Source organism: Cherax quadricarinatus, chromosome 16, assembly GCF_038502225.1.
Source record: "Cherax quadricarinatus isolate ZL_2023a chromosome 16, ASM3850222v1, whole genome shotgun sequence".
In the NCBI taxonomy this organism is placed as follows: Eukaryota; Metazoa; Arthropoda; class Malacostraca; order Decapoda; family Parastacidae; genus Cherax; species Cherax quadricarinatus.
The window spans coordinates 25,222,247-25,238,273 of NC_091307.1; the positions used below are offsets into that span (position 1 = coordinate 25,222,247).

At 38.8% G+C, this 16,027-nt stretch overlaps 1 protein-coding gene across 2 annotated transcripts in view; it reads right to left on the reverse strand.

Annotated features, from left to right (window-relative positions):
- Positions 1-16,027, reverse strand: part of LOC128688888 (zinc finger protein ZFP2) — a 47,504-nt gene continuing 31,477 nt past the window's right edge. For both annotated transcript variants that reach the window (XM_053776917.2, XM_053776915.2), the window contains one exon: positions 1-4,381. In XM_053776917.2, the coding sequence (XP_053632892.1) occupies positions 2,628-4,331 (1,704 nt within the window). In that variant the 5' untranslated portion in view covers positions 4,332-4,381 and the 3' untranslated portion in view covers positions 1-2,627. The remainder of the gene's footprint in view (positions 4,382-16,027) is intronic.

Here is a 16,027-nt window from a genome sequence, read left to right on the forward strand (position 1 = left end):
TGTGTGTATGAGTGTGAGTGTGTGTGTGTGTGTGTGTGTGTGTGTGTGTGTGTGTGTGTGTGTGTGTGTGTGTGTGTGTGTGTGTGTGTGTGTGTGTGTGTGTGTGTGTACGTGTACATATATCCTCTCCTCACTTAACGACAGAGTTCCATCCCTAAGACCACGTCATTAAACGAATTCATCGTTAAGTGAGGAGCATACTACAATGGTAGTGGGTTTGTGTCAACCATCCTTGATATTGTTTTAATGGCACCTTTGCACCATTTATAACATTTCTGGTATATTTTTAAATGTTTATACAGTAGTTTACTGTATATTGTAATAAACAGAATAGAGGAAATTAGCTCTAATATACATTATTTAGTTATGCATTCTGGTCAAAGAGCCCGTAGCAAGTCTGAGTACGTCACTAAGTGAGGAGATGCTGGCTCTGTGTGTGTGTGTGTGTGTGTGTGTGTGTGTACTCACCTAATTGTGGTTGCAGGGGTCAAGACTCAGCTCCTGGCCCCGCCTCTTCACTGATCGCTACTAGGTCCTCTCTCTCTCTGCTTCCTGAGCGTTGTCATACCTTGTCTTAAAGCTATGTGTGGTTCCTGCCTCCACTACATCACTTGCTAGGCTATTCCACTTCCTGACGACTCTATGACTGAAGAAATACTTCCTAACATCCCTCTGACTCGTCTGAGTCTTCAGCTTCCAATTGTGACCCCTTGTTTCTGTGTCCCCTCTCTGGAACAACCTGTCTCTGTCTACCTTATCTATTCCACGCAGTATTTTATATGTCGTTATCATGTCTCCCCTGACCCTCCTGTCCTCCAATGTCGTCAGTCCGATTTCCCTCAAGCTTTCTTCGTAGGATGTGTGTGTGTGTATGTGTGTACTCACCTAGTTGTACTCACCTAGTTGAGGTTGCGGGGGTCGAGTCCTAGCTCCTGGCCCCGCCTCTTCACCGTTCACTACCAGGTCACTCTCCCAGAACCGTGAGCTTTATCATACCTCTGCTTATGTACTGCTTATATGTGTGTGTGTGTGTGTGTGTGTGTGTGTGTGTGTGTACACACACTGGCTGTCTCCCACCGACACAGGGTGGAACAAAAGAGGATAGACTGGAGGATGTATAAATCTGTAGTGGAGGGACTGCAGGGTAAGGGTCATCCTAGGAAAGATCGAAGGGAGGAAGAAAAGATTTTTCTGTTTGAGGGGCTGAGATATCCAGCAAGTGTGTCTGAGTGTGTTAAACAGGAGTGATTTTTATGGCTTGACATGCTGTTGGAGTATGAGCAAGGTAACATTTATGAAAAGATTCAGGGAAACCAGTTAGCTGGACTTGAGTCCTGGAGGTGGGAAGTACAGTGCTTGCACTTTAAAGGAGGGGTGAGAATATTTGCTGTTTGGAGGGACACCTGAACTGTTGTACCTATGTGCCTCTCTGACAATTCAGTGATAGTATGAATGATACTGAAAGTGTTTCATTTTTGGGTCGCCCTACCTTAGTGGGAGATGGCCAGTGCTAAAAAAATATATATTTTAATACTTATTAACATATAGGCTGTTTGCCACCAAGGCAGGGTGACCCAAAAAAGAAGAATCACTTTCATTATCATTCACTCAATCACTATCTTGCCACAGGCATGTCTACACTACAATTTTAAAACTGCCACTTATCAACACCCCTTCCTTCAGAGTGCAGGCACTATACTTCCCACCTCTAGGACTCAAGTCTGGCTTGTCAATTTCCCTGAATGCCATAATAAATGTTACCTTGCTCGCACTCCAACAGCACATCAAGTCATAAAAACCATTTGTCTCCACTCGCTCCTATCTAACACGCTTATGCATGCTTGCTGGAAGTCCAAGCATATACATAACAAATTCTAACTATTGTGTTAACACAAATTCAGACACACTTGCATCACCAACAACAACATTGCAATCCTACTCATCAATGATGTCATGAAATAAACTGTTATTTTAAATTCCTGCTGTTCTCCAAAATTACCAAAGAGCTATTACCATCAAAGCTTCCCATGCATAATCCATGATGCTAATGCCATGATAAAACTTTATACATACGTTTACATGTGCCTTAAGGCATGTTAAAAACTCAATACTGTATTAATATCTAAAATAAACGATTCAGCTATAGAAAAGGTTCTGAGCACCAAAGCTGAAACTGTCATTCTTATTTCAGTACATGCAACTTACAATACACAAAATGTACATGAAAAGGATTATAGTAGAATTTTAATGTATGTGAGAATAAATGCCAGAAATTGTTCTGTTGTGACAATTATGTAAGTCAAATTTGAACCCCTCTTATTAGGACTCTATAACTTTAAATATGACGAATTCCCAATTGTACTGAAAATTAACCTCCATAATAATCAATATTTTTTAAAAACTTTATTATGTTAATTACTGTTAACAGGCACCAAACTGGATATTAAACATTTCTATGAATTTTCTTGTTAATTATATATACATATTAAAATTAAATTTTTAACTTGGAACCAAAATATAATAATTTTTACACATCAACTGATGCATTTTGCGAGTCATGATATCTATACTAATCATGGATACTTAGCACAAACATTAAGTAGATACACTACTTGGCAACTGCTGATTCACTGATACTGTCGAGGATACCACATCTGCACACCATCTCGAGTGATTAACTGGTGAGTAACCTGGGCTTGAGGATCGTGTGAAACTATCTGGATTGGAACATCAGAGTGTAATGTAACTAACTGGACACCACCTGCTGCTTCCACAGCTGCTGCTTGCTGTTCAGCTTCTTCTTGAGAAACAATAGTCAATGCTGTAGCATCCTCAATGTGAATTTCATGTGTAGCATGATGCAGGTGCTCATGTTGTAAGTGATGGTGGTGGTGTAATTCCTGATGATGTTGTAACTCATGTGGGTAATCATCATCAACTGCAAGCTTTTCATCAATTTTTTCAATTTTTTCAATTTTTAATGGGTCTAGGTTAGCTTCTGGAATATAAACTGTATTGTCATCCTCCTCTTCACCCAAAGCTAAAACAGCACCCTCTTCTGCCTCAAGCTCAGCGTCGAAATCCTCTTCATCCTCATAATCTTCCTCTTTAATATATTTCCTAGGTCTTCCCCGTTTACCCCAACGACCTCGTTTCCGAGGCCTTCCACGGGGTCTGCCTTTTCTTTTCTGTACATACTTACGGCCACTGCCAGGTTTCGGGCCCGGCTTCTTAGCATCAGGGCGGCGAGGAGCACGTGGTTTCTTTGACACTTCTTTGCCACAATATTTCTCTTTGTGCACAGTCAAACTCTCCTTATATTTGAAAGCCTTTTCACAAGAATCACACTTAAATGGACGTGCTTTAGAGTGCACTTTCATGTGCTTATCTAATGCTGAGCTAAAGAAGAAAGCTTTGTTACATTTCTCACACTGGTAAGGCTTTTGACCAGTGTGCTTTTTCTTGTGCGTTGATAATGATGATGAATGTGTGAAAGCTGCATCACATAGATCACACTTCCAGGGCTTTTCACCCGTGTGAACTCTAAAGTGATTCTTTAGTTGCTGCGCAGTAATGAAGGCATGGTTACATTCTTGGCAAACATATGGTTTCTCGCCAGTATGAGTTCTCATGTGAGCTGGTAAATGAGAAGAGCGTGCAAAAGTTTTACCACATATACCACACATATAAGGGCGTTCTCCTGTGTGAAGTCGCTTGTGCATGCGCAAATTGGAACGTTGTGCAAAAGCTAGACCACATTCACCACACACAAAAGGTCTTTCTCCTGTATGAGTACGTATGTGATCCCGGAGAGTTGCATTACATGATACTGTCTTACCACATTCAGGACAGGGCACACGTTCTCCTCCACTTTGGCGTACTCTCGGCTTGGATTGTTTGACAATCATGAGTGGATCGGGAGTAACTGCAGGTGGGGGTTTTGCAACTGGTGGTTGAGTTGCCACAGCTTGAACTTGAACCTGAAGATTACCATACTGAGCCTGAACTTGCTGATTGAACTGCCGTGCAATATCAGGACTGCCTAGCTCCACTTGTACTGCAGGGCCACTTGTAGTTATAAGCTGACCAACTGTGTCGGGACTGTAATTATACCAGGCTACACCTGTTACCCCTGCTACCCCTGTTACAGAGCCAACACTAGCTACACCACTCACAGCATTAAGAGTCTGCACTCCAGTCACATTTGTAACTCCAGTTACGCCAGGCACGGTGCCTACACCTGTTACATGTGTTGCACCTGTTACTCCAGACGTTACAATGTGTTCCATGTTGCCTCCTGCACTTTCTGCTACCAAGCAAGTTGCTGGCATGAGTTGCTGCTACCCTCCTCTAAGTGACCTCAGACCTTCAACATGATTACCTGAAAAATAGAATAATCATTTTAGTTTATCAAAATGAATTACCAGAAAATATACACTTCTATATTTTTTGCCATAAGATTGTACAGTATCACTTATACAATAGTACTTAATATGCAAATAACCTGCACATAAGAGTTGGAAACTTATGACGATGTATTGGTCCGACTTGAGCCATTAACTAGACCATAAATTTTCCAAGTTGAGCCAAAACATTGACGTAAGTATTCTATGTGCTTGTTATTTATGTGTTGCTCTAGTCATGGTATTGTGCCTTTTTTATTCTTTATATTACTTAATGTTATGTGTATAATATACACACTACTACTGTACAGACAAGACATCTTCACTGACTTCAGCTTCCTCACTGCTGCATTCAAAAGGCCTCATACCTCACACCAATGCAAAAACATTGGCAGTGCTATGCTCTCTGATACACTCTCCTATTTTATTCAATTACAATGTGTCTCTTTCCACATTCTTTCTCAAGTCTATTCTGTGATTCATCTTATCTTTTTTGGCACATCTGCTGACATATTCCCTCTCAAATATCCATATGTATTGTATACTCACTTCCTCCATGTCTTCCTACCAATCTGATATCCAATCTTCCACTAGTTCAACTTCTTACTCATGCCACTTTGTTTCTTTTTTCCATTCCTTTTGCTCACCATTCTGAACTCCAACTTTCTTCTGAATCTCATAAAAGTAATATGCCATCAACACAATGCCACTGTTACACTTCCTAATGTATATTGGCTTCATTAACTTTAGTGCTCAACTTTTCTCTAGTACTCTAGCATTCACTTCTTTACATCTTCATCTATCAATAAAATAAATGACCATGGTAACATCACAAATCCTAGTCTACGTCTTACTTTTACTGGAGGATATTTCTCTTCTCTCTTACATATCCTAGTCCAAGCCTCACTCTCATAAAAATCCTTAACAGCTTTACTGTCTATTCCATACATTGGCATCACCAGCCACATTGATGCCCTAATCACCCTATCATACACCATTTCAACATCCATATATAAAATATCACCTTAATTAATATCAAAGTACATAGGAACCTTGGTTTTTGTATGCCCTGGTTTTCGTAGGATTCAGTTTTTGATGACTTTTTTGTTGAAATTTTGTCCCAGTTTTTGTACATCCGCTTGTTTTTCGTAGAGTTGACAATGCTCTGCCGTACCAAACATGTCCGCCTGCCCGTCCCCACACAAAGCATCCCACGTGTTCTGACTCAGTCTAGCTTTGTTTCTCGTTGAATGCAAAGTGGAATGAGTTGCAAAATTTCGTGGAGAAATATCATCCTAACAAAGCTGTTGCAAGCTGTGTCTGCAACATGTTCAATGACAATGCCTTGTCCCATTTTAGGCAAATCTCAAAGAGACGCCAGAAACAGACCTCTCTCGACAGATTTTTTTGTGCGACAGGGGTCCAGTGACTCTCAAGCTGGTCCTAGTGCCAATAATAAACAAAGCAGGGAAGTAACCCCAGATAGGGCCTTGATACCTGAAGTCCTTATGGAGGGGGATTCCCCTTCCAAACAATAACCTCTCTTCCTCCCTCTCCCCTCCCTGCTGTCTTCCATACACCAACAAGAGTCTTCAATACAGGTAAAAGTGATGTTAAATGTTCATTTATCCCTTTCATTAGTCATTTATATTTATTTCTCATTGTTTTCTGTATGTAAAACTATAGTTATTCTTTATAAAATGTATTTTTTGTCAGTATTTTTGGGTGTCTGGAACGGATTAATTGAATTTACATTATTTCTTATGGGAAATATTGCTTCAGTTTTAGTACAATTTGATTTTTGTCAGACTTTCTGGAATGAATTAATTATGAAAACTGAGGTTCCACTGTACCATACTTGGCACTTATATTCTTTAACACACAATTCCCACAGACCCTTCATTTCCAAAGTTTCCCCCTGTTGATTTGAAATCTTATGCTATGTAATTTACTTTGCACAGTATATGTACTATACATACTGTCAACACTCATTCCCAGTAGTTCTCATATTCTCTCATGATGACTCCTTATACAAAGGAGCTACAGTGGAACCTCGATTTTTATTTGCCCTAGTTTTTGTTTAATTCAGTTTTTGACGACTTTTTTCGTCAAAATTTTGTCCCAGCTTTTGTTCATCACCTAGGTTTTTGTCGAGTTGACAGTAGTCTGCCGTGCCAAACGTCTCCGCTTGCACCCACACTAAACATCCCACGTGCTCTGAGTCAGTCTGGATTTGTTTCTCGTTGGTGGTAGTGGTGGTGGTAGAGGGTGGTAGTGATGGTGGGAGAGGGTGATTGTGATGGTGGTAGAGGGTGGTAGTGATTGTGGTAGTGATGGTTGTAGAGGGTGGTAGTGATGGTAGTAGAGATAACCTCTCCTCCCTCTCCCCTGCTCGCCATCTTCCATATGCCAACAAGAGTCTTCAATAAAGGTAAAAGTGATGTTAAATGTTCATTTATCTATATCATTAGTCCTTTATATTTATTTCTCATTGTTTTCTGTATGTAAAATTATAGTTTTCTCTATAAAATGTATTTTTTTGTTAATACGTACTTTGGGTGTCTGGAACGGATTAATTGGATTTACATTATTTATGGGAAATACTGCTTCAGTTTTTGTCGAATTTGGTTTACGTCAGACTTTCTGGAATGAATTAATGACGAAAACCAAGGTTCCACTGTATACATATTCTTTGCCAGTTCTAAGCTATCTTCCCATCTTTCATATATTAAAACAAATATGCAGCATATCCCCCCCTGCAACCCCTGATTTCAACATTTAGTCTTCTTGTTTTTTTGTTCCCTTTTTAACCTGCTTATTGTACAGCCTCACCAACCTTTTCCCATGCTCATTTTTTTACTCTTCCTCCTAACAAAGCTTATTTCTCCATACCCCGTGCATAAAATTCTTGCCTCCATTTCAGTGTCAACATTTAACAATGACAAAAGAAAAATTCTCTCTCTCCAATACTTCCATCTCCATCTCACCATGACACTCAGTAGTTACTACCAAGTCAACAATGTCACCTATTTTCACACCATCGATACTAAGGACAGAAGCTTGGTCAGAAGCTTGAGCCCAGAAGTGGGGCTAGTAGCAAACAAGTATTTCAAGAAGTACATTTAGGTGTACATATAATGTGATGTGAATGTTTCCTTGCTTTCTTGAACTCTAGATAGTGATCAGCAGTACATTTTATTATACCTGTAACAATCTCATGCAGCAAGCAATAGCAGAATAGCTCAAGCACAACCGTTGGACCAAGAAGTTATGGGTTTATAAGAATATTTTCCCAGGACCCATGGAATAGAGACTCAAGCAGGCAAGTAGAGAGAAGTGAGAAAATGATACTGTATAATTCATCAACACTTACATTATACAAGAATACATATGTTGCAGGGACACAGCCAAAAACAGAGTCTTGACTTCCAAAAGACATATAATGAAGATACAAGGAGAACCTACAAAATCAACAGCTGAAGCTCTCACCAGTTATTTTATTTTTTATCACACTGGCCCAGGAAACATTAACCATAATTCAATCAATGGCCGTCTTACTAAAAATGCACGAACATCACAATTTTAATTACTGTATGAACTGTAACATCTCCATCCTTTCTTCAGGCACTGTACTTCCACCTAAATTCTTTTATAAACACTATTTTGCTCATCCTGTAGCTTGACTGCTAGCACACTCGGCCCACATGCTGTCCAGGGGGTTGATCCCCAGTATGGTTGGAAACATTAGGAAGTGTTTCCTTAAGATACCTGCTGTCCAATGTTCATCTATCAGTAAAATGAGTACCTGAATGTTAGTCAACTGATGTGGGTCGCATCCTGGGGACAAAACTGACCTAATTTGCCCAAAATGCTCTGCATAACAAAGGGCTTTCTATATAGTAGTATGTCATTGATGTCAGTTAAACCTGTATACCTTGTACATGTACTTGTAGAAATAAAGATTATTATTATTACAGCCTCTCCTCAATTGACGACGGAGTTCTGTTCCTAAGACCACATCATTAAATGAATTCGTCGCTAAGTGAGGAGCATACGTACTATAATGGTAGTGAGTTTGTGTCGACCATCTTTGATATTGTTTTAATGTCACCTTTGCACCATTTATAACATTTCTGGTATATTTTTAAATGTTTATACAGTAGTGTACTGTATACTGAAATAAACAGAATAGAGGAACTCAGCTCTAATATACATTATTTAGGTATGAATACTGGACAGAGAGCCTGTCGTAAGTCCAAGGCATCAGTAAACGAGTACATCACTAAGTGAGGAGAGGCTGTATTATACTCCAACAGCATGTCAAATCCTAAAAACCACTCACTTCTATTCGTTCTGATCTAACCCTCATGCACACCTGCTGGATACTCAAAACTCCCTACCACTTAAGACCTAATTCACATCCTCCCTCCAACCCTTCCTAGAAGGACTCCCTACCCCTTCTCCTCTATCATCTTAAACTTCATTGGATGACACAAACTTAACCCCTTCAGGGTCCAAGGCCCAAATCTGAAGTGGTGCCCCAGTGTCCAAGAATTTAAAAAAAAAAAAATTTTTATTTTTTCTTATGAAATGGTAGAGAATCTTTTTGTGAAGGTAATAAAACAAAAAGTACGAAATTTGATGGAAAATTGACGAAATTATGCTCTCGTGAATTTTGATGTGTCAGCGATATTTACGAATCGGCGTTTTTGCGGACTTTGACTCCCATTTTAGGCCAATTACATCATTCCAGTCAACCAAATTCTTAGCTATTTCACTAGTATTACTTCTATTCTATCGAGTGAGCACAAGAAATCGCCAAGTCAACTGTTTCAACTACAAATTAAAGTGATCGGAAATTGTTAATTTGGCAAATTTAACACAAAGTTCAAAATATTCCAATTTCAAAATAGGGTCCAGAATAAACAATGTAGGTATTCCTGGAACTAAACTAACATATCCTCTGTTCATTAGTTATGTTTTGAGGCTTTACAAATAAATTCCATTTTGATTTTTTATTCACATAATGAATTTTTATTCACACCAAAAAATAGAAGATTTACTGTTATGCAATACTGTAATAATTGTACAAATACCATCACCATATTTGTGAATGCATATTAGACCCACCAGCTGGCGTGTATTAGACGTGTGAGGTCGTTTGTTTACTCTTGAATATTGGCAAAAATTTAACATTTCTGCTACTTTGAGCTCAGTTTCAAGCCATTTCCAGTGTGAAAACCAATCAAAATCATCTCTATTTCTGTAATGTCTTCCATTCTATCAAATGAGACCAAGAAATCACAAATAGAACTATAAAAAACATACGAAAAAACACTGCAAAGTCGCTGTTTTAATCGAAAAATCATGATTTCAGTTTTTTTCTCTCATTATACACAGCGTGCTGCAGGATCTGTTTTATGTGGTGCACACATACCACATAGATGTATTCTCTCATATCTAGGCTCAAATGTACCACTCACAGTTTATCAGAGTGAGCTGAGCTCATGACGTAGATCTACGGTTTGGACCCTGAACATAAAGCCGTAGATCTACGGGACGGACCCTCAAAGGGTTAAGAAAAAAAAAAAACACCCATGAAGAGTTGACAGGTCAATGTATAGACACCAGAAACCTCAGGAGCAATGACAGAACAAAATGTATCAGGTCCACTGGCAGAGGAAAACAAGCTGTGTCAAGGCAATTTGTGGAAAGGAAGGACTGAAGCAGTAGAAGCCACAACTAGGATGGTTCCCAAATAGAAAGCTGGGTGTTTAGGTGAGTAAGAGATTGCTCTGAACACATTTGTTTGAGGGCACCAGGGTATTATTATATTAAAAAACAAGTCCCAAACCCACATGGGTCACACAGCAGTCCTGCTATCTAATGCCTCCATCTCGTGAGATGTAATTACAGTGGAACCTTGGTTTTATGTCGAAATTGGTTTTCAGCGACTTTTTCGTCAAAATATTGTCCCAGTTTTTGTTCGTCACCTTGGTTTTTGTCTGCCGTACCAAACCTGTCAGTGTGCCCGCGCCCACACAAAGCATCCCGTGCACGCATTCTGAGTCAGTCTCTCTGTTTCTAGTCGAGTGAACATTACCCTGTGCGTTCACATGAAACATTTCGTAATAATCGATTGTTTATTGTGCTTGTTTATTGACTGTGACTGCAAAATAAGCCACCATGGGGGCAAAGAAAGTTCTGAGTGCCAGCCCTCTGATAAAGAAGGTGAGGAAAGACAATAGAATTCAAGAGAGAACTTGTAAAAAAGTATGAAAGTGGCGTACATGTGGTCCATCTCACCAGGATGTAGGGGAAGTTGCAAGCCATGTCTGCAACATGTTCAATGACAATGCCGTGTCCCATTTTAGGCAAATCTTAGAGACGCCAGAAACAGACCTCTCTGGACAGATTTTTTTGTGCAACAGGGGCACAGTGACTCAAGTTGGTCCTAGTACCAATAAAAGACAAAGAAGGGATTATTATTATTATAATCAAAAAGAAGCGCTAAGCAGTAACCCCAGGTAGGGACTTGATACCTGAAGGCCTTATTGAAGGGGATTCCCCTTCCAAACAATAAACTCTTCTCCATCTCCCCTCCTTGCTGTCTTCCATACGCCAACAAAAGTCTTCAATAAAGGTAAAACTGATTGAAATGTTCATTCATCCATTAAAATTAGTGCTACATATTTATTTTCATTGTTTTCTGTATTTAAAACTATATTCTCTATAAAATGTATTTTTTTTTTGTTAACATTTTTGGGTGTCTGGAATTACCTGGAGAGAGTTCCGGGGGTCAACGCCCCCGCGGTCCGGTCTGTGACCAGGCCTCATGGTGAATCAAAGCCTGATCAACCAGGCTGTTACTGCTGGATGCACGCAATCCAATGTACGAGCCACAGCCTGGCTGGTCAGGTACCGACTTTAGGTGCTTGTCCAGTGCCTGCTTGAAGACAGCCAGGGGTCTATTGGTAATCCCCCTTATGTATCCTGGGAGGCAGTTGAACAGTCTCGGGCCCCTGACACTTATTGTATTGTCTCTTAACATGCTAGTGACACCTCTGCTTTTCATTGGGAGATGTTGCATCGTCTGCCGAGTCTTTTGCTTTCGTTGTGAGTGATTTTCGTGTGCAAGTTCGGTACTAGTTCCTCTAGGATTTTCCAGGTGTATATAATCATGTATCTCTCCAGCCTGCGTTCCAGTGAGTATGGGTTCAGGAACTTCAAGCACTCCCAGTAATTGAGGTGTTTTATCTCCGTTATGTGTACCGTGAAGGCTCTCTCTACATTTTCTAGGCCAGCAATTTCACCTTCCTTGCAAGGGAATGGATTAATTGGATTTACATTATTTCTTATGGGAATATTGCTTTAGTTTTCATCGAATTTGGTTTTTGTCAGACTCTCTGGAACGAATTAAAAACGAAAACCGAGGTTCCACTGTATAAGGAAGTATCTATACGGGGTGGTAGCAATGCAGCCAAAAAGTATATTAGAGGTTATTGACATAGGAATAGGATAGTAACTTCTAGAACAGTGGATCTTAAACATTTTTGACATGTTTGCCCACTGAGCTAGCCAATAAGCATTAATTATCCCCTTCCCATTTAAATGACAAAAAAAAAGTGAAACAATAAAATCATATTTTCTCAAGAATTTTCACAAAATACAGTACAATATTTCAATTAATTTGTTACTTAAAACATTACATTACATTCACTTACCGAACAAAAAGTTGATTAAGTCTTTTTGCCTTTGCATTTATTTAACCCTTAAACTGTCCAAACAGATCTATGTTCACGTGCAAAGCGCTCCAGCCTTTATTTTCCCCATTTAAAAGCATGTAAAAAGACCTAGATCTACGTTTGGAGCCCCCTGCACATGAACATAGATCTACGTTTGGACAGTTTAAGGGTTAAACACATGACAAGCCATATGCAAGAAATAAAATGATTACCGTGATGGTTGATACTACGTTTCCTTGATCAACTTTGAGAGATGAGGCTTTATCACACCTAGCACACATTGCAGGTCTGAAGTAAGATTCAGTATATTTCTTTCCTTGGTATTAATGCCAATCACTGTAAAAAAGCCATGCTCATACACATAGGTTGTAGCAATCAGGATAAGGGTTTGAGAGCTAAGCTGTCAGAAGAACTTGGTATTCACCATCAGGCTTTACACCAAGAGGCTGCCAGGTCAAAATCTTGAAAATATGGTTTCAACTTGTAATCTTACTGCAGACAGAGGAACTCTACTTTTGCCGTGACATTCTCATCCTTGATGACTCCTTCCTCCTCTAAAATAAGCTCTCACAATCCTTGCATTCATTTCATGATGTTCCAGATCAGGGAGTAGCCACAGATGGACTCTTTCATAGACAGTAATTGTCGAATGATATCATCAGTAAATAAATACTTCTCTTTAGTCACCTTAAGTCACATTATCAATTCTGAGACCATGGATACATCATCAGCCCCACTTCTGTGTTGGTAAAGATGGAGCTAGTAAGGAAGCTGACAGCCTTGTAGCACATGGATCTCGGGGAAAAAAAAAAAAAAAACTGAGATAAGCCCACTTTAGGGTGACTGTATGGTCTGTTATTTTCAAATAAAATTTTTAGCTCTCCCTTTTTCTGGGAACATGGCAATTTCTTCTTTTAGTTTTAACACATGGTGTAAGGCTTTATCCTTTAATAATCAGTGAACCTCTGTATGAAACAGGATTATGCAGTCCTGGATGCTCTAGAAGACAAGCTAAATGCTGATGTAGTGTACACTGATTTTACAAAAGCATTCAACAAATGCAACTACAGCAAGCACACCAGATATGGTGTGATAAATATAAATGTGCAATCACACCAGGTATGGTGTGATTGCACATGAAATGCATGAAAAGGGAATAACTGGAAAAGTGAGCAGATGGATATTTAACTCCTAAACTAGTAGAACCCAGAGGAGGAGTAGTAATAGTAAAGAGTGAAATCAGAAGTGCCACAATGAAAAGTTGTTTCTCAAGGCATGACACTCTTTCCACTTACTTCTCACACTATCTAACACTGACAAGGACACAAATCACAGTACCATAACAGCCCTTGCTGATGATACCTGTATCTCCATAAGAGTGACGTCCATCAAAAACACTGTGATTCTTCAGGAAGATATAAATCAAATCTTCCAGTGGACCTCGGGCAACAACATGATATTTAAAGAGGGCAAGTTTCATTTGTTTTGTTATGGAAGAATGGAAGAAATAAAGACTGTAATGGAGCACAGGACAAACTCAAATCATTCAATAAAGCTGAAGTCCCATGTGCAAGACTTTGGAGTAATGATGGCAGTAGACCTCACATTCAAGGATTGCAAAATATTCCCATTAATACCACAAGGAAAATGATAATCCTGATAACCAGAACTCTCAAGACAAGATGGTGAACTGGTGGTCACTAATGTCCCATCATTGTCGTGGTGCAGTCACTACATGTCCCATCATTGTTGTGGTGCAGTTATTAATGTCCCATCATTGTTGTGGTGCAGTTATTACATGTCCCATTATTGTTGTGGTGCAGTCAATACGTGTCCCATCATTGCTGTGGTGCAGTCACTACATATTCCATCATTGTTGTGGTGCAGTCACTACATGTTCCATCATTGCTGTGGTGCAGTCACTACATGTTCCATCATTGTTGTGGTGCAGTCACTACATGTTCCATCATTGTTGTGGTGCAATCACTAGTCTCCCATCTATACCAGTGACTAATTACATAACCCACTAGATGACCAATAATGTAGTACAATAATAATATAACCCCTTTATGCGCTTAACCCGTATGGATCATGCAGCATTGTAGGTAGTGGTATGCAACGGTAGGAGTGTGCTAAAGGTGTGTGCAAGGGTAAGGGTGTGTGAGGATAAGAGTGCACGAGGAGTAGGGGTTAGTGGAGGTTAGTGTATGAGTATAGTTGGTGCAATTGGTAAGTTCCCATTGAAAAGTCAAATAATGTGTCTGAATCAAAAGTAGAACTCTTAGAGAGAACAGTTAATGCATGTGTATTAGGGTGTTGTAGATGTCAGGAGTGAATCCTGCACACCCACTATAGATATAACAATGTGTTAAGATAAGAGGGAACTGACAGTTACAGTGCAGTGCAATAATTTCTTATAGAAACTTGAAAATAAAAAGCTTTGTAGTTCAAAATAATGAGAAAACAGATATTGTGAATAATGTGTAGATAACAAGTTACTGCATTTGTAAAGTTTTATGAAAAAAGGTTAGGGTAAATTTCTAGAATGCAAAGAAATGTTTGCCCAGCACAATAACAACAGATAAAAATGCTTTAAAGTACGTACAGGATAATCATATACAAATCAATAGTTGAACTGGTGTGTAGATTTTCACAAATGAAGCTGTCTCTTACTAGCATCAAAGTGTCTTAATTGAACAACTTCAAAATTGTGACATAATTGTTTTATACATACTGTAAACAATGGTTACTAAGAACAAGCAAGACTGATGAATATAACAAATCTGTAAAAATTATCACCATTATTATTGCTGTATTATTTTTATCAATGGCAACGTAAACCCATAAAGGTCACATAGCTTCTGTAGAAAGGAAAGGGTATGGTAATCAGGTTTGATCTGAGGAAGAGGGTAGCATTATTTCCAGGGTTCAAGTCATTCAGCAGCATCAAGGCATTCCCTTCCCTTTGACAAGAATCATTAAAAAACACCAAATTCAAGATTATTTAAGCAAGTTATGACAGGTGCAGAGCAATTTTTTTTTTTATACATACAGAACCTAGTCCATATTTTTTGAAGTTGAAGTATGAAGTACACTAGCATCTCTGAATGACAGTCATGGCTTAAAATTCATCACTATTACAGGTAATTTAGATTTATGATGTTTAAGTACCAATACAGTTTAACCAAACATAAAGACAAAGATGTTTAATTAAAAAATTCTGGATATATTTTCAGAAATGATGCCCTTCTAACATTTTTGGCATAGGAAATATTTATAGAAGACCATGTAAATGCATGGATTACATATGCTGTATTTAGATTTAGACATGATTATAGCAACTTACTCCACAATTTGGTATAATTTAGGGTTAAGAATTAATCTAAGTTTGCCCAAAATGCCTAGCCATGCTAGGTGTTCTAGTGGCCCCCTCTGTAATTATTATTTTACTACATGTAAACCACACAATAACCAAAATCTGTAAACCCTGCATTGTAATCCTTATAGAGAATGAACTTTGATTTGATTTGATGATGCATGTACTGTATATGTTCTAATGTAATTCTGAGCATGGCATATATGTATTTTATGTCATTTTAGGCCTTCAAATATCTTGATATATCATGTGACATAGTCCCTCCTAGTTGAACAATCTAGGCTGCTCCACCCATATTTCATGAAGTATAACACCCCTGAACACATCTTTTAATAAACCGTAACAGAAAATACTTGTAAATACAGATTTCCCTCCCTTAATGCAAACTTACTTCTATGCAATGAAATAAATCAGTATCAACCATTAGAAAATTATAGCAATTACTAGTTTTTTTCTTTACAATATATAATTATATTATTTTTAAAGGGGTAGACCAGTAAGCC